The sequence below is a fragment of the Branchiostoma floridae genome, chromosome 19, assembly GCF_000003815.2.
Source record: "Branchiostoma floridae strain S238N-H82 chromosome 19, Bfl_VNyyK, whole genome shotgun sequence".
In the NCBI taxonomy this organism is placed as follows: Eukaryota; Metazoa; Chordata; class Leptocardii; order Amphioxiformes; family Branchiostomatidae; genus Branchiostoma; species Branchiostoma floridae.
In genome coordinates this window covers 13,591,645-13,613,568 of record NC_049997.1, presented here as the reverse complement: position 1 = coordinate 13,613,568, position 21,924 = coordinate 13,591,645, and the positions used below count along the sequence as shown (strand labels likewise).

General features: G+C 40.1%; 2 protein-coding genes across 3 annotated transcripts in view; one reads left to right on the top strand and one right to left on the bottom strand.

Annotated features, from left to right (window-relative positions):
- LOC118406798 overlaps window positions 1-17,695 on the top strand; it is a gene marked incomplete at its 5' end in the record, with an annotated part of 23,086 nt that extends 5,391 nt beyond the window's left edge. For both annotated transcript variants that reach the window (XM_035807138.1, XM_035807137.1), the window contains 13 exon segments: window positions 3,242-3,337; window positions 3,878-3,921; window positions 4,144-4,338; window positions 5,553-5,670; window positions 6,138-6,239; window positions 8,169-8,256; window positions 8,592-8,677; window positions 9,260-9,335; window positions 9,539-9,627; window positions 10,026-10,095; window positions 14,156-14,215; window positions 14,902-14,982; window positions 15,490-17,695. In XM_035807138.1, coding sequence (XP_035663031.1) covers window positions 3,242-3,337; window positions 3,878-3,921; window positions 4,144-4,338; window positions 5,553-5,670; window positions 6,138-6,239; window positions 8,169-8,256; window positions 8,592-8,677; window positions 9,260-9,335; window positions 9,539-9,627; window positions 10,026-10,095; window positions 14,156-14,215; window positions 14,902-14,982; window positions 15,490-15,576 — 1,192 coding nt within the window.
- A 367-nt stretch (window positions 17,696-18,062) lies between these two features.
- LOC118406506 lies at window positions 18,063-21,103 on the bottom strand. Its single transcript, XM_035806567.1, has 5 exons — window positions 20,810-21,103; window positions 19,956-20,147; window positions 19,515-19,601; window positions 19,132-19,231; window positions 18,063-18,933 (listed from the first exon to the last, which is right to left on the bottom strand). The coding sequence occupies exons 1-5, from the start codon at window positions 21,101-21,103 to the stop codon at window positions 18,104-18,106; spliced, it is 1,503 nt and encodes a 500-aa protein (XP_035662460.1). The 3' UTR covers window positions 18,063-18,103.
- Between the last annotated feature and the right edge of the window lie 821 nt (window positions 21,104-21,924).

The following is a 21,924-nucleotide window of genomic DNA, read 5'->3' as shown; positions in this document are numbered from 1 at the left end:
ATACCCTATCTGGTCTACAGGCAAAGGAAAGTTGCTTTACTCACCTGCATAATACCCTATCTCGTCTATAGGCAAAGGAAAGACGCCTTACTCACCTGTATAATGGCCTATATGGTATATAGGCAAAGGAAAGACGCCTTACTCACCTGTGTAATACCCTATCTGGTCTATAGACAAAGGAAACACACCTTACTCACCTGTGCGGTGTCTTACCTGGTCTGTAATGAAAGGAAGTACACGTTACTCACCTGTATGGTGTCTTACCTGGTCTGTAATCAAAGGAAATACACGTTACTCACATGCACGGTGTCATACCTGGTCTGTTATAAAAAGAAACATACCTTACTTACCTGTGTGGTGTCTTACCTGGCCTGTTATCAAAGGAAATACACTTTACTTACCTGTACGGTGTGTTACCTAGTCTGTTATAAAAGGAAACACACCTTACTCACCTGTACGGTGTCTTACCTGGTCTGTACTGAAAGGAAATACACGTTACTCACCTGTACGGTGTCTTACCTAGTCTGTTATAAAAGGAAACACACCTTACTCACCTGTACGGTGTCTTACCTGGTCTGTAATGAAAGGAAATGGACGTTACTCACCTGTATGGTGTCTTACCTGGTCTGTAATCAAAGGAAATACACGTTACTCACCTGTACGGTGTCTTACCTAGTCTGTAGTCAAGGAAACACACCTTACTCACCTGTACGGTGTCTTACCTGGTCTGTAATCAAAGGAAATACACGTTACTCACCTGTATGGTGTCTTACCTGGTCTGTAATCAAAGGAAATACACGTTACTCACCTGTACGGTGTCTTACCTGGTCTGTTATAAAAGGAAACACACCTTACTTACCTGTATGGTGTCTTACCTGGCCTGTAGTCAAGGAAACACACCTTACTCACCTGTACGGTGTCTTACCTGGTCTGTAATCAAAGGAAATACACGTTACTCACCTGTACGGTGTCTTACCTAGTCTGTAGTCAAGGAAACACACGTTACTCACCTGTACGGTGTCTTACCTGGTCTGTAATCAAAGGAACTACACGTTACTCACCTGTATGGTGTCTTACCTGGTCTGTAATGAAAGGAAATACACGTTGCTCACCTGTAAGGTTTCTTACCTAGTCTGTAGTCAAGGAAACACACCTTACTCACCTGTACGGTGTCTTACCTGGTCTGCTATAAAAGGAAACACACCTTACTTACCTGTACGGCATCTTACCTGGCCTGTTATAAAAGGAAACACACCTTACTTACCTGTATTGTTGTCATTTATTAAGAAGAGAAAAAAACAATTTGTTTGTAAATGTTAATAAAGGTACATTTTACAATTTAAATTTTCTACGTCATAACTAAATGTTATAAAACATTTCCTTTCTGTACTCAGAAGAGGAGCCCGCTTGTGCCATGTTCCAACACCAACATTTTATTAGGCTATTGATAGCATGTGGTCACATTTTACTGCACATAAATAATGCAATTAATATTGTTTATGTGTCAACTTCTTCCAATACTTTAAAAATATTTAGGAAGTGAAACGAAATACATTTTTGTATTTGAAATAAGTTTGTACACACTGTAACAGATACTCACCTAATCAAATCCTCATTGTAGCAATGTTTCTGTGATAAATAAAGATAAGAAAAGTCCAGTTTGGTGAAGAGTTATTATGATAATGTAAATAGTATTGTTAATAATAAATAGCTATGTTTTTCTAGTATTGGTTACCTGCCCCTATTCAGGTTTATAACACTAATGTGTCTGAGCCTTTTGTACATTAGTTGGGCACTGAGGTGAATCAATATCCATATTTGCACTAAGTTCCTCAAACCTGGGTAATAATGGCGCAGAAAAAATGACCACATTGTAAATGTCAGTCAGATGATAGCACTATGAAATGAAAATCTTGTTCAGAATTCACTCTAAAATGGTTGTATGAGAAGCTATGCTACAACAGTCCCTCCCGCGATACTTATAGAACAGTCCCGCAAGGAGGTCACATGACTAGTGCCCGCCATTTTGAATTGCTATAGTTAAAGTATGGTAGTATCGTCGCCGTACATTTTGACCAAAAACAGGGACTTAAAATGCTTGTAAAGCACGGAAACTCCGTACACATCAATGGGACACCATCTTGAACATGTTTGTGGCGGTAGGTTTAGGTGTCGTTGCGCGACGGCCGATATTTTTGTGGATATAGTGGGCATTCGCTAAAAAGACATTTTGCTGGGCGTTCGCTAAAAAGACCATCGAGAATCGAAAACTTTGATTTATGTCACTTCGGGTCAATGGATTGACTTGAAACTCAGGATTAATACATGGGAGCACAACGTGGACATATTCCAAGCAAAAAAAATGAGATTCGTGCAGCGCGGACTTCTCTAGAGTGGGCGTTTGTGGGCATTCGCTAAAAAGACCCTCCCTTCCGCCATCTTGTTCTGAGTTTAGGCACACGCCATTAAACCAAGCAGCGATTTAGACTCATCCGTGTCGTCCCTCGCATCCCTTGTAGTTCAATAACTGACATGGTGGCAGCTGTGGGATACAATTTGAAGAAAGTTGTTAAACTGTGAATTGAAAGACAATGGGAAATTTGAAAAAGGGACATGCAGAGTAAACTTAGAGGGCACTCAATCCTAGCCCTGTTTATTCCACCCCATAGACAATCGCTACTGTCTGACAGACCCACCTTGGTATCTATCTGACCATTCTTCTTCTTCCCGTAATGTCCAGCTGCCGAGTCTTCGGCAATAATTGACATGTTGGGGTCAGAGGTCACCACTAATGCTCTAGGAGGCACTGGATACTTTTAGAATGAAACGGGCCAGGGATGGGGACTGTACAGTTTCTTCGGACAAATTGTTCCATTCTCGAACATTTATCTTATGCTCAGGTCACAGGTGGCCAAGTCACACCAAAGTAGGCCAGTCTCCAGCTAAAGCTTTTTTCTCATCCCTCTTATTGTTTGGCTGTTTAGCCAATAGCGTTGATTTTACATGTAAGATCTGTCATTTCAATCGTATGAAAACACATTTTCGTCAACTTTGTACTTCAGTTCAGTTTTTTGGGATGGATTTGATACAATTTTTGTCCATCCCAACAAGCAAATTTCCATCCCAGGACAGAGGGACAGGTCCTGGAGACATTCCTGCACGAGACTATAAAAAATAGCACATAGTATTACTGATTTCTCTTCTTTGATAGTCAATCACACTCTTCTATGTTATTCCCCAGATATGACATTGCTGCTGAGGTACAGAAACTGAAGACCATCATCCTTCCTCCTGCTGCCAAGGAGACATACATGGGCAGGGGCTTCAGGTTCCCAGAGTAAGTGTCTTTAAGTTTTCTTTCTTTGTTTCTCTTTTATTCTTTGTATTCCTTTCATTCTCATTTCCTTCTTATGTCAGTGCATCTGTCTAGCATAGTTTTCAGGGCATTGCCTCAATGTGGTATTGCTGTACTGCTGTCATTGTGTGAATTTCAGTGGTGTATAGAAAATATGAAATGGAACAGAAAGGAGCAAAATGGAGTAAGACAAACAAAATGGAGCAAACTAAGTCATAAAACAAAATTCAATAATCAGACTCATTTTAGGGTTTTTCCATACTGCTGCAGTACCACAGGAGGCCTCCAGGTGGGTTATAATGAACCTAAATTGTTTTGCTGACACCTCTTGACATACCAAAAATTATAAAGATCTACCTACATCTGGTCAAGTTTTGATAGCTGTCTACAAACACACAAATGGTACTGAATACATCCATCTTGGCAAGGTTAACTGTCTCCTTGAGAGTATGCAAGTACAACACACAAAATATCCATGATTCAAAACAACTCTGTGAAAATACAATTCACTTTGTGTTCCAGGGACCACTTTACAAAGAGACCACCTGTAGTCAGAGAGCCTAAAGGTAAGTGTGACTTTTTTTTCCTCAACAGTACTAAATTTGAAACTAAAACGTTTTTGATGAAAAAACAACAACAACTAAATGTGCTTCAGACATCCTCAAGACAACTTAAATGAGTAGCCAATACATTGTAGATGATGCTATACTTGATGAGAGGTCTCCAGCAAAACAAACCACTGCATGCAAATGTTTTCTAGATGTACAGTTTGTATCTGCCCATTTCAGTTCCAGCCCCACCAGTCAACAGCAGGCTGTCTCAGCCCGAAGATGGCGACCTCCGGGAGTCAAAGGTCAGACGACATGTCACCATACGCACCCCTCGCAGGCCGACGCGGGACATCCCGTCCGAGCTGAGCGATCAGGAGTCACTGGACTCTGCCATTGGTGGGAGGGTGAAGAAGGATACAATGAGACCTTCCAGTGAGTTTTCTTTTTGCTTCACAATCAAGAAGTGTTGTTTTATATATACAGTCAAACCTGCCCGAGCGACCACCTCTTCTCAGCGACCACCTGGCCATTTCGACCGCTTTTTCTCAGTCCCGATTTTTTTCCCCATTGACTTAAGCATTAAGCGACCTTTTCTCAACGACCACCTGGCCAACGCGACCGCGACCGGCCCAAATTGGGACCCATAACGACCGCATCATTTTCAAAATTGAGGTTTTCATCCATTTTGGATGATAACTAGCGCGATTTTGTGCCGAAGTCGTTGTAAGAAAATCCGAATTTAGTTGTTATAGAATTTTTTTAAAAATCTTTATCATGATAAAGTGAACGAATGCTGAAACGTATAGCCTCATTCTTTTTTAAGAAAGATCTGTGTAGCTCATACCTTTTTAAGAAAAATCTGTACGTGTGAGTGCTTTTGCCCAACTGTACTGCATACATTCACCCTGTGGGTAAGTACGCTATCGGGACGTACCGGGCATCGAATTCGAAAGTGTGCACCGTAGTTATTTCAGATCAAGAACATAGCGACGCATAAATGCTTTTTTGGTAGTTAACTGACAGCATCAAAGTTCCCTTACTGTTTAAAACATTAGTGTACAAATACCTGAGCTTTAAAACACTGTATCGTATAAAACCTTGACAAAAGCTTGGGGTTAAATTTACAATTTACAGTGTGCGTGTTGTATTTGACATTAACGACCTCGATTCTTTGCGCGCGTGCAGTGTGCTTGCTATTTTCCATTCAACACAACGGAAACCATTTATACTTTGCATCGGGCATGTTTTGAGTCCATACTCTTCTCAGCGACCACCTGTCCAAATCGACCGCTTTTGTCCGGTCCCCCGGGTGGTCGACTTGGGCAGGTTTGACTGTATTAGGCATTTTTATTCTAAAATGTTTGGGAAGGAAGGCAACAGATTTATAGCCACAGGGTTAATATTTCCTTGCGCCACAGTTGTGTTATGTTATGACCTCACCTCCACAGGTATGTTATGAATATGACGTCACCTAAAGCACCTTACTGTTATGTCACCAATATGGTAATGAGGTAATGTCCCTTGATGTTCTCCGCCATGATGTTGTGAAGCCAGTCAGAAGTACATTAAACCGAGTTGCGATTATCCCCACTCTGGAGTCGTCCTTGTGGTCCCGGTAGTTATCTACTGACGTTGTCCAATTGTAGGAAGACCTTTAGAATCTGCCCCTCCACCGGAGCCACCACCCCCCATCCCTGAACCAGCAGTGGAACAGTCCGCCAGTGATCATGAGCCTGAAGAGAGAGAACCAGAACCACAACCTGAGTAAGGAGAACTCCTTCTAATGCCTTGCAGGAACAATGTTTTTATATTTCTTTCTTTTTGCTAGCACAGTGTGGTTGCTATTCTAATTTTCTGGTCAAGTTAATCTATAGTGAGGATATGAAGTACTAATTTTGGGACACGCATTAGCTATAAGTTAGACTGAGACATTCTAAAAAGAAAATGTATCCCTTGCCAGAACTGCATTTTGTAATGATAGCCATGACATTCCTTAATTTCTTTACACATAAAGAGATTTAACTATCAGAATTCATTTTCGGTAAATTCATGATAACATCCATATGGCTAAAACCTTGGCAACCCTGTTGTTCTGTTGTAAATTTCAATATTTCGCTGAATAGCAACACTGACCACATCTTGGCTGACCACATCAAGTTTTCTTAAAATGATTATGATTTTACCATCAATTAGAGAGACATGATTTGAACTTTCTATCACCTTCCTTACAGACCTGCCCCTCTCCCCCCTATGGTGGAGCCTGAACCAGAGCCTGCAGAGGCTCAGATGGAGATACAGAGTGTCTCATTGGCTGGCGATGTGGCTGAGGACAAGTGAGACACTTTTCCCCTTGACTTTCTTAATTAAAAGTCTAGTTTTATTTCCCTTGAAGCATGTTGATTAAACTTTTAGAATATCTAAGGGACTGTACGATATTTATCAGGGGGGGAGGGCTGGTGCGTTAGGGGGGGAGGGCCATGTTAATTTTTTTTGAGCTGGGGGGAGGGCCATGTTACTTTTCTTTTGAGATAGGGGGAGGGCCATGTTAATTTTTTTGAAAGAATTGTTTATACTATTTGTTGTTTTGATATCTTGACATGGCCCTAAAACTGATAAAATAAGCCTTCTGAATAGCCTAAAATGCAAGAGCTTCCGGGGGGCTTCGCCCCCCTAGGTCCCCCAAAGTGGCGCTGCCCTGGACCAGCGTTCCCGCCAGGCATACGTCATTCCGTCTCCGGACTTTTTTTTTCTGGAAAGACGCACTCGGCTCGGCTGAGTTTCCCCAAATATTTAAGTTACAAAAGCGGTGCGCGGTAAATATGTGAAGATCCAAAACTATACACTTTATTTTTTATTTACAACATTTCTTTTGTTTCAAAAGGACAAAATTTGCGGCAGAAAAGGGGCCGCAATATTGTTTTTAAGCGTCTGTGGCACATGGCGCGGCACGCCCCCCTCCCCAGACGGACTGTCGATCGCAGCGCCCAGCACGTTAGGACGTCTTTTCTGGCTACTCCTTCAAGGCTACACCGGCACTGATCACTGCCAAAGACGCAGCAGATCACCGTCCTTCGTATAATGTTTAACGTTCTTGGTCTCTATGTAAAAAGAAATCCAGCGGTGAGCCAAAGATTTCACGCCGAAAACGGGGTTACCTGAGGTCGCACGAAACAAACGCACGCTCGTGGAAAATGACGGCGCGGCCTTGTAAAACCCGACCGATTCGATAAATGATAAATTTTAGTAAAATCATCGGGCAAAATAGAAAAAAAAAAAACACAAGGTGTGATGGCGCCGTTATTTTATCCTCTGGAAAAACTACTAGCATTTGATGCGGGAGGGCGCAACATCGATCGCACGAGGTAGGCATTCTTTATTCAATGTCGGAAAAAAATTGGCAGGATTTTTCCATGGGCTGACGAACTCACTGGCTAGAGCCCTGTTTGGAAGCATCAAAAACCCAGAATTTTCATATAGACATGACTGGACAAATAATACCCGGGCCAGATCACGGACTGCTGATTCCCCGAGCTTATAGTTATAACATATTTTTGGGGGAGGGCGGACGTCGATTACTGAAAAACGAGAGTAAAAAAAGCAACCGGCATCCAATCTCAAGGGCATAATTTTCCTCTCAAATTGCAGGAAATTCTGTTTTAGAGGGTTTGAAAATCCAAATTTTCCCGGGGGAGGATGGGGGGGAGGGCCATCAAAAAATTTTTTGATCCGACTTCCAATGCACCAGCCCTCCCCCCCCCCGATAAATATCGTACGGTCCCTAACGTTAGCTATATTATGATTATGACTTTAGCTTTACCATGCTGACTTACAATGATTTTATGACTGCATGTTTAGCCAGGGTACTATCCTCCATAGTAACCCACTGACTCAATCTTTTCATTTGCTAAGCACAGAAAATGATTGAGCAAGCAGTTACTATATGAAGGATGGTTACCCATGTTGGTACCCATGTTTGACAGATATGAATGAAAAATTATTGCACGACAATTGTACACGGCACAATGAATGGCAACAACTATATAGTACAAAATAAAGGTATAGAGTAAAACTTAACTTGAATCTTATAATACATGTACTTGCCAGTATTTGGCCGAATATCCAGAAATAACCCTAGCACTGTAGGAACAACACAGTGCCTTCATGCATCCACATTCCTGAATGGGGTTTCATATCACCTATAACCAGGTTAGAGCATGAATATGACGACAGACTGATGTGTTTTGATGTTATCTTCCTGACAGACTTGATGAAGGGGAGGAACAGATGGACATGGAACCCAGCATCGCTACAGCCAGTCCTGAGAAAGATGTCTCCTCCAACCTGCTACAGGTACTGTACAACTTAAAGAAATTCCTTGGCTTTCAATAATGTGGGAACTTCTTTTTTGTTGTTGTTTACATTATAAGACAGTGCTTGAAATAACACCTGCATAATTATTCAGATTATAATTGGTAAAATTGGAGTTGTATACATAGCTGAAGTCTACCTAGGCTTAACCTGCACTAGCCCTTTTCTGAGTATGTAAGTTTATGTTTTTTGTACTGTAATTATTATTGTTACTACCTGTGAAATGCTATAGAGAGAATTGATAATTGTTTTTAAATGGTTATTAGTTTTTGCAGCATTTCCTGAATTTCATATCCTGAATGATTGTATTGTTTCAGACCACAAAACTGAGCAGACTGGTGTCAGAGACAGAGAAGGCCATGTATGAGAGACAGTTCAAGAAACTGGACACAGACAAGGATGGGTAAGGACTACATCACTCTGTTATGTTTTACTATTACTTCAATTCATTTATTTTGCATCAACTTTATTTTGCATAATGAGGAAAGAGGTCTTAACATTGTGTTGATTCTGAAGCACAGTAGTGTATTTGCAGTGCTATGAACTTGCAGTGGAAAGGTCCCCATAAAAATAAAACCACCTTAAGATTTGCATGTGTGCTGTCTGAATCAGGCATCCATTTGCATAATAATTTATCATGTATGCACACAAAGGCAAATCACACATTGTTACTGCAAGCATTCACATTACAATATTGTTTGTATAATTTGCATATTTGTGACATCTTATGAAGGATGAAAAAGTCTTAGCACCAAAGGATGGCATTTCAGCACCATGGTGCAGAGTAATGCCATTGGTTGCTTTCTGCAGGTAAAAAAGGCCTTATAATGAAGGCTATAAGTTATTCAAGGATAAAAAAGGTGTTAGATATGTTGTCTTTAATTGTACCAATGCTATGTGGTATCAATATTTGTTGTTGTTGTTTATTTATTTTTGTTTATATCAATTATGTTTTTGTTTATGTGTTGTTGTTTGTTTCTTTAAGGCATATCACATTTGCAGAGATGAAAACACAGATGCCAGAGAACTTGTCCAAAGCTCAAAGCAAATACGTCAAACAGGTAAATTTGCCATACTTTCCCTATGAATAAAGAACAGGGATAGATTTGACCTGATTTTAAGCAAATTTATTCTCTGATCATTTAAGGTAAGCACTACATTATTTCTATTTGGTATTTGAATCTTCTGTCATTCTACTGAAATGTTTTTCTCTTCCTAATCCATCTTTTTTGTAAGTTTTGACTGCTCATTTCTAACCCCACAGGTGTACGACATCACCAGTTCCTCCACTTTCTTTGGACTGGAGGAGTTCATCAGTCTGAGTCTCCTGTGTGAGACCATGTCAAGGGTTGGGTGAGTAGGAAAACTCTGGTGTGGGACCACTCAACATCTCATATACTTATTAAAAGTATCTTTTAAAGCTAGATTTAAACGTTGTCAGGATAACTATTCAACAAAGTGTCTTTGTTTTCCAGTTTAGATTGTGGCAGAACTTTTAACGTCACATGTTGATAGAGGTTTAAGTCATTTATATACAATAAATGTTGGGTTAATGACCTGCCTTGAAGTGTATACAGTGTCATATAGGATGGTCAGTTCCTATAACACAGAATGTCAACCACTAAGTTTGCAAAGCACAAACAGATTACTGAATGGTGGTAATGAGAAAATGGAGCCTTTTCATTGGTCAGCATCAGCAGGTTATATGATGACATCATCATTGATTGATATACCATGATCCACCTCTACAGGAACACCATGCGTGAGATGTATGAACAGATAGACTTTGGAGCACTCTCAGAGTCTATCACTCAATATGTGGTGAGTATTGCAGTACCTACCAACTTGAAAGAAAACTAGAAAGGCCGACATTTGCTTAAGAGCAAATACAGCATATTTCAGCCATACCCCTTCCCACGCAACATTGGACTGTTCCAAATCATCCCTGCGCAAAAATGGAACATCATATTAACAGTACATTATCCCCCAAAGTGGACTGGTATTGTGAATTGATTCCAGGTAAAAACAGAGCTTGCTTCTATTTTTCAGAAAATGACAATAATCACACCTTCCATTCAGAAAATTTTCATCATGACTGAAAATTGTTGAATGACTTCATGTAATGTCATTAACAATTTTCAGTACGATAACTAGGTGTAAGTTTAAAAAAGTATAAGCTCCTTGTGATGTGGGTACATTTATTATTGCAGTGAACTTTTTTTATTCAAGTAGGGCATACGATTTAATAATTATCAAGCAGGTGCAGGTACTGTAGGAGCGTTTGTTTTCTTCAAGCTGTAAAACTGTTAAACTGTTTTACTTTGTATGCAGTCAGCCATCGAGCCTATTCTTATTTTAGTTTAACAACTTCCTGCCAGACCCGGAAGATACGATTGAACCTTGTTCGAGGATTTATTTTCGTCTGTCTGGTCAGTCTGTTCATACCCTGGCGCTGAGAGTGTTTTATTGGGCTGAAACTCTGGCAGTTTAAAGTTACTTACAATTTAAATGTTCAAAGTTTATGTCAAACAACAACAGCACTAGGAAATGTGGCCACTATAGACAGGTGGTCACTATAGAGAAAATGCTGATCTATTGACTAGGAGCCATACGTTACACATGATTTCAGTACACTGATCATTAATCATATAAACATTGCACAGGTAAGCCAATTGTTTAGATGTACAATTAAGTTCAAATAATTCTGAAGAGAAATATTGATGAGAAAATAATCATTCTCGCCACTGTCTAACTTATAATTACGTATCAAAACTAAACGCAGATTTTCTAACTAACGCACCTTTCGCCGACTTCATCAAAGGACCGCCGGCTATCAATCAAACACGGCTGTTGATTAGACTTAGAGTTTCAAACAGTCATGTGCTGTGTGCCAGTTGACAGCGAACTTCATGCTACGTGATGTTTTACATTGCTTGGACCTTCTTTCCTACAGCGGTGCTTCTACAAAATATTTAGACTGTAACACGGAGTCCCACATCTTTTATAGAATAGAATTTGACGCAGAACAGCGTTTTTTTGCTGGGTATTTTTCTTGAAACATGTCCGTGGGAATATCAGCGAGGCGGCGACGTAGGGATATTAGACCGTCAACAAAAGTCGCACGGCGGCTAACGGCGCAGCAAAGATACTAGCGCTATAAATAAGCGCTTCAACTAAGGATGGCAACCCGTACAATATTTTTGTATACTGTTGAGCTAAGTAAAGTTTGTTGTTTATGAGGTTTTAGTTGTCTTTGAAGCTTTGACCCGAAATATTTTAAAGTCAAACTGCTGAAGAGAAGTAAGTGACTGCTACGATTATCGTAGATATGGCCCTAAAAAAACTGATAAAAGAAGCCTTCTCAATAGTGTAAAATGCAAGAGCTTCCGGGGGGGCTTCGCCCACCTGGGTCCCTCCCACAGTGGCCCTGCCCCTGGACCCCGCCAGGGACATTCGGCGGCCCCCGGACCCCTGTCCGACGCTTTGAAAAAATCCTGGCGAGAAGTCTGTACGGCCTGAGTCTTCAAGTTAACGTATTGTGTGGTCCCGCTTATGAATATTAATTAGCCTTCGCTTTCCTCTTCGCTGATTGGCTGAACCATTAATTGAATTAACTCTTCCTGCCGGCTAGACGCAGGTGCAGATGTCGGCTCTGTGGGGTGAACGTCCGAAAGGTCATGGCATGGAGAACGAAAGAAAACCAATTTCCCCTAAAAAAAGTGCTGTAATTAAGCCTTTTACAGTACTTTATGGGGTATGCACACTTCAGACATCTAGGTGTCCAATACATAATTTACAAAGCATCGATAACAATGCATTCGAAGACAACAAGGCCAAAAGTTTTCAGGTCATTTTCGGGGCAGGCGAGCTCGTCGTGGGACAAACACACTGTCACGTTCATCGCCAGATTTGTAGATAATAATCACATGTGCTCACGGCACAAGACGAGCATGATTCAACAGCAATCTTGAATTTCTTTTGGTGACCTACAACTCGTGCAAAAGTGTGAGGAACCGTTGCATTATAGCCCGGATCTACGACTGAATGGGTCAAATTGAACGTACGCCGCCATTTTCCCGCCATTTTTAATGCTACGGCCAGCATTAAAGTTTTACGTCATAGCGGTTATGACGGACCAAAATTAAATGAAAATTCTTGTCAGTATACGCCCATTTTCTCATGACTTTTTGTATGCTCATGCAGATTTTTGTTTTGTGCAACTACTAACAGGAAAGAAAGGAACAACAGAGGATATATAAAGGTACACAGAGGCAGTTAATTGTGCCGTGTTTCGTTCGGCCGGTATAGTGCACCCCCTTCCAACCACGTGCCCGTTCTCCGTGCAATTCCGCGGTGTGTTCCAATTACGATATTAATTGTTTTTAGCAGGACCAGAGAGACATAATAATTTACACAGAAGAAGTGGCAAAGGTAAGCTGTAACAGCAACATGTAACTGGAGAAGATGATGCGTTGATCATTTGCCAAATTCCTCTTCGCTGATTAGCTAGGTCTTTGATTCAATTAACTCTCCGGCTGACGCGCACAGGTGTGGCTCTGTGCGGGGTCACGGAAGGTCACGTCAGGACGCCAAAAGAAAACAAATTTCCCCTCAGAAAAGTGCCAAAATTAATCATTTTAAAGTTGTTTATGTCAAAAATTTTACTTGAATCTTGTTACTAAGTATCTAATGCCTATCTATACCAAATTTCAGGTCATTTAATTGTAATACCAGGGTACAGGAGCCAAAAGTGTCCTTTTTTGGGTCAAAAATTGGCCAAAAATCGCAAAAATAAGCATTTTGTTGCACTGTACACCAAAAGTGTTATTGAATTTATATGAAGGGATTATCAAGGCACATCTGTGTCAAATTTCAGCTCATTCGGTTGCAATACCAAGGTACAGGAGCCAAAAGTGTCATTTTTTGGTCAAAAATTGGTAAAAAAATCGCAAAAATAAGCATTTTGTTGTACTGTACACCAAAAGTGTTATTGAATTTATATGGGGGCATTATCAAGGCACATCTCTGTCAAATTTCAGCTCATTTGGTTGTAATACCAGGGTACAGGGGCCAAAAGTGTCCTTTTTTGGTCAAAAATTGGTCAAAAACTCGCAAAAATAAGCATTTTGTTGTACTGTACACCAAAAGTGTTATTGAATTTATATGGGGGCATTATCAAGGCACATCTCTGTCAAATTTCAGCTCATTTGGTTGTAATACCAGGGTACAGGGGCCAAAATATACAGTTTTGGTCTAAAATTGTCCAAAAAATCTCAATAAAATCATTTTAGAGGCAGATATGAAAAAAAACTGAGAAAAACGCATCAAGGTATTGGCCCATTCTACACCTGTGCCAAATTTCAGGTCATTCGGTCCAGGAACGGCGGAGATGAATCACTTTGAAGATTTGACAGGAGAAAGAAAGAAAGAAAGAAGAAAGAAGAAACATTACGAATACAATATATTTCACCATACTATGTATGGCTGAAATATAATTATACTTTGATACATGATAACTGAGATGCTGTTAAGCTAATTGTAGATATTGTATAAGGTACAATTAAGCTAAGGGTGTTGAACAGTTCTTCAGCTATCACTAACATTGAGAAGCTTAAAGAATATGTTTTGAACTTCATCTTTGACCCCACTGGTCACTCCAGACAGATAAGATATTAAGTTTTGTCATGTCATCATCTGTATAGTGATGTTTTTATACATTCTAAAACTTGTCAATTCTTTTACACTATTGTTTTTTTTTAAATAATGCTCTTGACACCTTCCAATTTGTGGTTGATAAAAACATAATGCTTGCCATGCTACTAAAGATTAAGAACATACTCTCAGTCAGTAATCATGGACCCATATTCCTTTTATTCCACAGGAGTTGTTTTCCTCTGTTGACAGACAGCAGACAGGGTCGATAACTATGAACTCATTACAGGTAATACAATAAAATACAATGTACTGTAAATGCAGAAATGTTCGCGGTGGATTAATGTTTGCGGTTTTTGCGGTGACCACTTCACCGCGAACTTAAAACCACCGCAAACATTTTTCTATTATGGTATGAGACTGCTGTCTATGGTGTTGCCACGAACTTAAAACCACCACGAAAAGTCCTTTTTCCCGCTACCGCGAAATTGAATCCCCGCGAACTTAAATGCATTTACAGAACTACAATAATGTGACAGCAATGATCATGTACTGCAAATTCAGCTTTATTGTATTTTAACACCAAGAACGGATGAAGTCTTTAATAAAAAATGGATACCATTGGAAATAGGTTGTGCACAATTAAATGATGTGGTACTAAATGTTTAATAGGAAGGTAGTAATGCAAATCTTATAACCAAGAGAAGTTTGTTGGTAATACAATTACAAGTGGGCTTGACATTAGTGGATTTGTAACAATAAAACGTTACCTCAAACATTTTGAAAAGAGAACTATCCAAATCTCTGCAAGGCAAAGAGTCAAGCTCAAAGTGAACCCACTGTAATGGCCTTACAGAGAGAGGAAATGCAGTGTCTTGCATTTGGCCATGAGCTCGATTCCTGTCCAATGCATATAGATTTTGAACGATTTTGTAACATGGTCTGATCTGGTCCCTACTTGTGTTCTGTCCACAGGGAATCCTGTCTACAACACTAGGAAGAGATCTACAGTCAGACCAAAGATTACAGGCACAAATCTACTCCGCTTTAGAAAAGGTAAGAATGGTATTACTGGACACAAGTACAAAATGTCCAGTATTTGTTTTTATGTGCAGGATTCACGAACATAACTCTTGTGATATAGCATCTAGCAGTTATAATTATTAATAGAATAATAGTCACATGATTAATTGAAATCAAATAGAATGCAAGCTACTAATATATGCATGTCTGCTGCCTTATGGGAGCCAGTTCAAAAAATGCATTTGACAGAATCAGTTGGAAATTCAAAATGATCATACAATTCTTATTGTGAAGAAAACAGGGAATTCAAGAAACTAAAAAAAAGAAATTCAGAGGAATGAGGTCTCGGATTTCTCGTATGTCTGTTGCCTTGAGGAAGTCAGTGGGGAAAAATGCATTTGACAGAATCAGTGAGAAATTCAAAATGATCGTACATCTTATTGTGAAGAAAACAGGGAATTCAAGAAACTAAAATAAGAACTTCATAGAGGAAAGAGGTCTGGGATTTCTTGTTCATGGATGAACTGTTCTGTGTTTCAGATTGAGCACTCCCCCGTCACGTATATGGAGTACATGGCTTACATTCCCTACTTCCTGTACCTGGAGGGGATGAGTGGAGCTTCATGATCCCTGTAATAATGCATCTACCTTAGGATGTTAGCCTGGAATCCAGCCGTGTTGTGCTTTGGTCGCTCCCCAAAGGTACGCTTCCTGCCAACACTTCTGGTGTTCGTTACCATTGGAACGATCGGCATTTGCATATTCGCAGAGATTTTATACCAGATTTCTGATTAGCTGTTAGCTCTAAGCCCCCTTCAAAATTATGTTTACAGTTTGTAATCGAACGGAACACTACTTCTATCTTTCCCGCAAACTGCATGACAACAGATCACGTGAGAAATGGCAGCTCGCGATTGGTGTTCTCCTCTCAGAGGTCATCCAATCAGCAAAGAGTGGCAAATATGATTATTTATGAGTCTCCTCTTTAGTGACGTAAGGGCCGATCGTTTCAATGGTAACGAACACCAGACGTGTTAGCAGGAAGCGTACCTTCGGGGAGCGACCAAAGCACAACACGGCTGGATTCCAGGCTATTAGGATGTACCAAACGTTATGTAACTAAAAAATTCATCCGTGTTGGTAGATGTCATTCTTAGAGATCAAGATGAACTAATTATTTTTTCCAACACATCAAAAATTGACTTGCCAAAATTTTCCACTGATCAGCTCCAGTCTTGGAATATCAGTCAAGTTAAGTAATAAACAATCTTCTGCTTCTGTGATGTCAGTCATTACATTATATTACATTGTAAGATAGCGCAAGTGACCTGATGAGCGGTTCCTTGACAAAGACCGGAGCTGATCAGTCAAACATTTTGGCAAGTTCAATTTTTGTGTTGGAAATCATAGTTCAACTTGTTATGTATGTATGCCTATGTAAGGAAAGAATTACGTAACATAGTTTCCATGTAGTTGCCTTGGAAAAGAAATTGTATGCGATGATCTTTAGTGTGTTTTTGGCACACAATTAGACAGTTTAGCCTAAGAAGCTCAGAGGGGTGTCACTTCACCATCAGGTTAAGTCGTGTAAAGTGCCTTTCCTAAGGGCACAACCTCGGGGCTTGGTGGGTATCGGACTCGGAACCTTTTGATTCTGAGCCGAACGCTCTACCATTCACGCCACACTAACGCCTCTTGACACATCTACAACTATACACTTGAAACTACAACATTGATTTCACTTCTAGAACTACACTCAAGGCTATCACACAAAGATATTTTCCATTTAGAGGGTACAATTTTTTTTTTCATCAAGTAGCAATCAATGTGTGACATCCATATAATTCATTTGCTGCGGCCTTAGATTCTAGGCATGCTCTAAGTCTGGTACAAAATTCTATCAGTTGAGAAGACCAACTTGTGAAGTACATGTAAATCAGGGAGTGAAACATAAATGCTACTGAACAACTTCTAGAAATAATGAAAACTTATTAGAGTTTGATCACTCCCTATCAAATTGACTTAAAATTCTTATGAGTGTGCTGTGCATGTAAGTGTGGCTGTCATTGTAAATTGTGTAGCATAGTAATAGTTTCAAGTTTGTAGATATTTGTACAAAATCATTAAATTTTTATAGACTCTTAATAATAATGTTCTGTAGTAGTACATTTGCTGTGGTTAATAGTTAGTCGAAACAGGGGAAAGAAAGAACCTACTTCAATGTACTTATTTACAACAAATACATTACATAGAGTCCTCATATGCTGCATGTAAGTACAAAGTAATATCAGAGAATTTCTATGTCCAGATGACTTAGTTATTAATCTAACGGGTAACTACATGTAAGTAAAAACATAAATCTGATAAAGCCACATAAGGACTGATCACATTGGTGGTACGACTGTTGCACAATCTTGGTGTCATCACGCACTGTTCAGCTGTGTTGATGCTGTCTTAGTTTCGTTAGTTCTGTCACAGCCTGCTTGAAAATCTTACATCAAAATCGTACGACGTTCTACCACTTATGTGACCGCCCTTTTAGATGGATGGCGCAATTTGTGTCCTTTTTGTAGAACTCTTGTTTGCTACTTTTCACCATGAGGCAGTAGCAAATCTTATGATCGTTGCAACAAAGCATTATCATGTCAGAATTATCCTGTACCAGATGAGTTCAGTGTAACTGTTGACTTTGATATTGTCACCAGTATTAACATGAGAGAGCTGAATAGACATATGGATTACAAAACGTCTGGAAAGTTGTTTCTTGTGTCTTTAAGGTGCACTTGGGTCACGCTTGCATCACTGCGGGTTTGATAACGCAGATGTACCCTCACGGAACCTAGAGAGTGACGCAAGCAAACCTAGTGGTGACGGTTGCAAGCGCGACATTTTTTTAGTTAGAAAATAACGCAAGCGGCAAGATGCCCCAACAGTGCTGAATAAAAATTCAAAACTTGAACTAAGCAGCTCTGGATGTCCTACTGACGAACGACTGCAGTGTGTGAGATGTCGCTAGCTTGAGGAATGAATCTACTATATTTGGCGACATCTTGTTGATAAATATTCTTTCATCACATGTAAGCAAAACGGTAGCAGTAGTCAAGTAAGTGACAATTTGCCATGTAAAAAGCTGGAGAAAGGAGCGCTATCCCCATTAGTAAGTGGTATAAATAGTTACAGTTCTATCCCTTACATCAGTCACCACTAGCTGTCCTTCTACTCCCACGGCGATACGTTCTACCATATTCAAACCAGTGACCACATCGCGAACAAAGTGTCCGCGACTCGAAAACATGGAAACCCGACCTTTTTCGCCCATATTTCCCTCATCTGACACCAAGATATGACCAGTAATGTCCGCACAGATACCTCGGATATATTTTAGCACACCGGAGCCACCAAAGGTGAACAGAAGATGTCCTGTCTGGTCATATACCTGAACCATGTTGTTTCTTGTCGTAATAATGTTTCCCTCCCTGTTTGCGGCAAGCATGTGTTCACATGAAGTATCTGTATCAAGCGTCCTCACAAACAAGCCGTTTGGCTGAAATATGTCAATATCACAAGCTTGCATGCCATATCTAGTGACAAGAATGTGTTTACTTTGTAAATTCACGGCAATCGCACTTGACCCGCGTTTAACCTCAAACTTAGTCAAAGCTTGACCATCTCTGTTGTACTGTACTACATAGGAGCCAAAGAATGCCAACCTCCCCACTACCCATAGGTTGCCGTTGTCGTCAATTGATATGTCCTGTGGAAAAAAGGTCCGACCGGCTTTTCCAGGCACAGTTGTCAGGAAATGAAGAACATAATCACCCTTCATGTTAAAAACTTGGACACGACCGTTATCATGATCATAATCAGCTATGAATATCTCGATATTAGATACAACAACCCCACTCAGGTGAGCAAACTTTCCCAGTGTCGATCCCCGCCCACCAAACGTGATGACGTGACGCTTTCCACCTTCTTCAGTCGTCTCTGCAACGATATAAAGTCAACGTGGATATCAAATCAATGCAGAGTACGCTATATCTTGTGTCAAAGGAAAGAAGGAACTCCTATGCACTATTTATGCAAAGTAGCCTAGTCTTTTCATCTATAATTTTTTTCTTATGCATCTTCGTTGATTTTGATGTAAAAGTATGATGTTTATTTCAACATCTGTGATATATTTACCTTCCTTGTTGACAGAGGTGTGAGCGTCCTTTCCCAGAGTTGCGGTAGGTGTCACAATTGTCGACTGTGCTGTGTAGCCGTGTGAGGTGGATGATAGAACCTATCGAGGAAACGAAGAGTTCATATAAATTTGCTTTGTGAGTTCAAGGCATTAAAGCATGACAAATTTTGCTATTTAGATTCATAATCTTTAAGATGATCAAAGTGTTGATTAATTGAAGTTCTGAATGCGAATATATATTGTCGGACTTTAAGATGAGACTGTCCTAAAAAGGTTGATTTATTATCTTTAACGCAGAATACACATTTGTTTAGATAAACAATTGGTTAGTCATCTAAAACATTAAGAATAAGTGAAGGTCATAGACAATAACAAAACTTACATTTGTGTTAGCTGCCCACACAACAGTGTACGCTGCAGCTGTAGCGGCATTGTCTGTCGGGATTTGTCCAGCATGTACGATTGTCGTCTGTAACAAAGATTTTCATTTCTGTTAAGTTCACTTGGTAGACAGGAGCAAAAAATAACCGACCGACCGACCGACCGACCAACGTCAGCTTGTTTTTATCTTCAGTTCTACTCATTCTACGGTCGTGATTTTTCAGAACCGTTCAAAATTGCAATTGACTCAAGTGTAACGAAAGGAAAAACAAAAGCCTGATTTGTTTTTGCCATCCTCAGCAAACCTACGGGGAGGAAGACATGGTTATACGAAGACGCTTGATTGACCCAACAAAAAGTGCAGTCACGTTTGTACGGTTAACTGCAAACTACATTTTTTAGCAATACCTATCCTAAATCCATTTACCCTCATATTCCTGACCGGTGCTGTAGGGTACGGAGGGTTGGGTGGACGGGATTCTGTGTGCCCCGTGATGAAGAGGCCCAACAGCAGCATTGCCACTGCAGCGGATGCGGTGATGACTACACAAGCCCACTGAGAGCTCGTGAGGAAGGGCGGCATCTGGGCAACAGGCGCAGGTCCCCCGTCTGTAACAACTAAGAGAATCCTAAACTGTTAGAAATCATCATATGATAGTAGATTATAATAGATTTTGACGTACGTAAACGGCAATGTATTTGCCATCGCTGTCGGAAAAAAAATCAAATGCAGTGGTTGAATTATAAGAAAATCCTCGAAAAAGGCTGCAGCGCAAATGCCTTATAACAACAAATATTGCATGTGGTTATGATAAAGTGCCACTTACTGCATAGCTCTCATTCAATAAATCACAAATAAATGGTGACTCCATGGAATACATTGTATTGGGACCAGGTTATATTTACAACCAAAATACAGTGTAGTAAATGAAGTTTAACTTATTGACAAACATTTAAGGAGATGAATAGCACAATATAGTAACTTCCAAATTCAAACGAAGTGGAGTGAACTTTTGCAGTATTTGTGATTGGCTTACCTGAAGGAGGGGTGCCATTTTCAGCTGGTTCATTTAAATCAAGGTAATCATTTTCATCAACACCCTCAGCGACATTAGCATCATTTTCATAGACATCTTCAGCCATGTTGTCATCGTTTTCATAAACATCTTCAGCCTCACCACCATCATCTTCACCAACTTTTTTCGCCACAGCATTGTCATTTACATAAACTACTTCAGCAACATCATTGTCATTCTCATAAACATCTTCAGCCACATCAGCATCATTCTCATAAACATCTTCAGCCACATCATTGTCATTCTCATAAACATCTTCAGCCACATCATTGTCATTCTCATAAACATCTTTAGTCACATCATTGTCATTCTCATAAACACCCTCAGCCATATCAGCATCATTCTCATGAACATCTTCATCCACATCATTTTCATTTTCATAAACACCCTCAGCCATATCAGCATCATTCTCATATACACCCTCAGCCACAGTATCTGCTGCAGGTGTATGATGAACGGTGACGTCCCGCAGCTGCATCTGTTTGGACCGTGGCTCTACGGTAGTTCCAGACATTGCTCCTCCTTGAGTTGTCTGATTGATGAAGGGAGTGTTCGTATGACCTTCATAACAAAATGAATCGTTTTGTAAAGTCTTTTGTTCCTGGAACAAATTATACTTGGCAATACGTAGCTACAGCTTTTTTTTTTCTAGGTTAAGTTTGTATTTGTTCCAATCTGTTAAACCTGTCAAAATTCAGCTATGGTCCCAGATATGCTTGTACCCTCTTGGTACGTCTTCACATTGGCACCTGCATCTTCAAAAGCAGGCTTTTTTGTCGTGGGCTGACTGGTAGTCCAGTCTGAAGCTGCGGGTGCCGATGCAAATCGATCTCTCATTTCTTACTCCATTGCCCATTACACAGTAATCCTCGTCTTATTCTTTTCGGCAACCTTTTAAGGACTGTAGGACATATTGTCGACATTTACTCGCTTTCTGATGGTGAAATCACACATTTACTATTCTGTGCTTCTTTCCTTTGTAACCCAGAATGTCATTGTACAAACGGGCCGTTTCTCAGCATCATAAACCAAACTCTTCAACCATTGCTTTAAATTATGCCGTCTCCGTGTCCTACCTAAATCACTGAAGGAGGGGAATTAGGACTTACGCTTCAATCGCTCAATACCATTTGTTGTTACTTGAATGTGTTTATATTTATCTTGCTGTCTTTCATGTCAAATACCTGCTATTTTCATTCTGTTTCAATAGCGGCGCCAATACAAGTTGTCTCAACTTGAGTCGGCCGCTATCTGTATTTTGCTTTTGTATGTTTGTCCAATAAAAAAGGGAGTGTTACCTTGCTGCGTCGTCTGTAGTTCCTCAGAGATTGTGGC

Excerpts from the sequence above, each read along its gene's own strand:
- LOC118406506 (XM_035806567.1), bottom strand. The coding sequence starts at position 21,103 with ATGTCTGGAACTACCGTAGAGCCACGGTCCAAACAGATGCAGCTGCGG. Across the intron at positions 19,602-19,955 it reads CTCCGTACCCTACAGCACCG|ACGACAATCGTACATGCTGG; the intron begins GTCAGGAATATG and ends TCTTTGTTACAG. Across the intron at positions 18,934-19,131 it reads CACCTCTGTCAACAAGGAAG|AGACGACTGAAGAAGGTGGA; the intron begins GTAAATATATCA and ends ATATCGTTGCAG.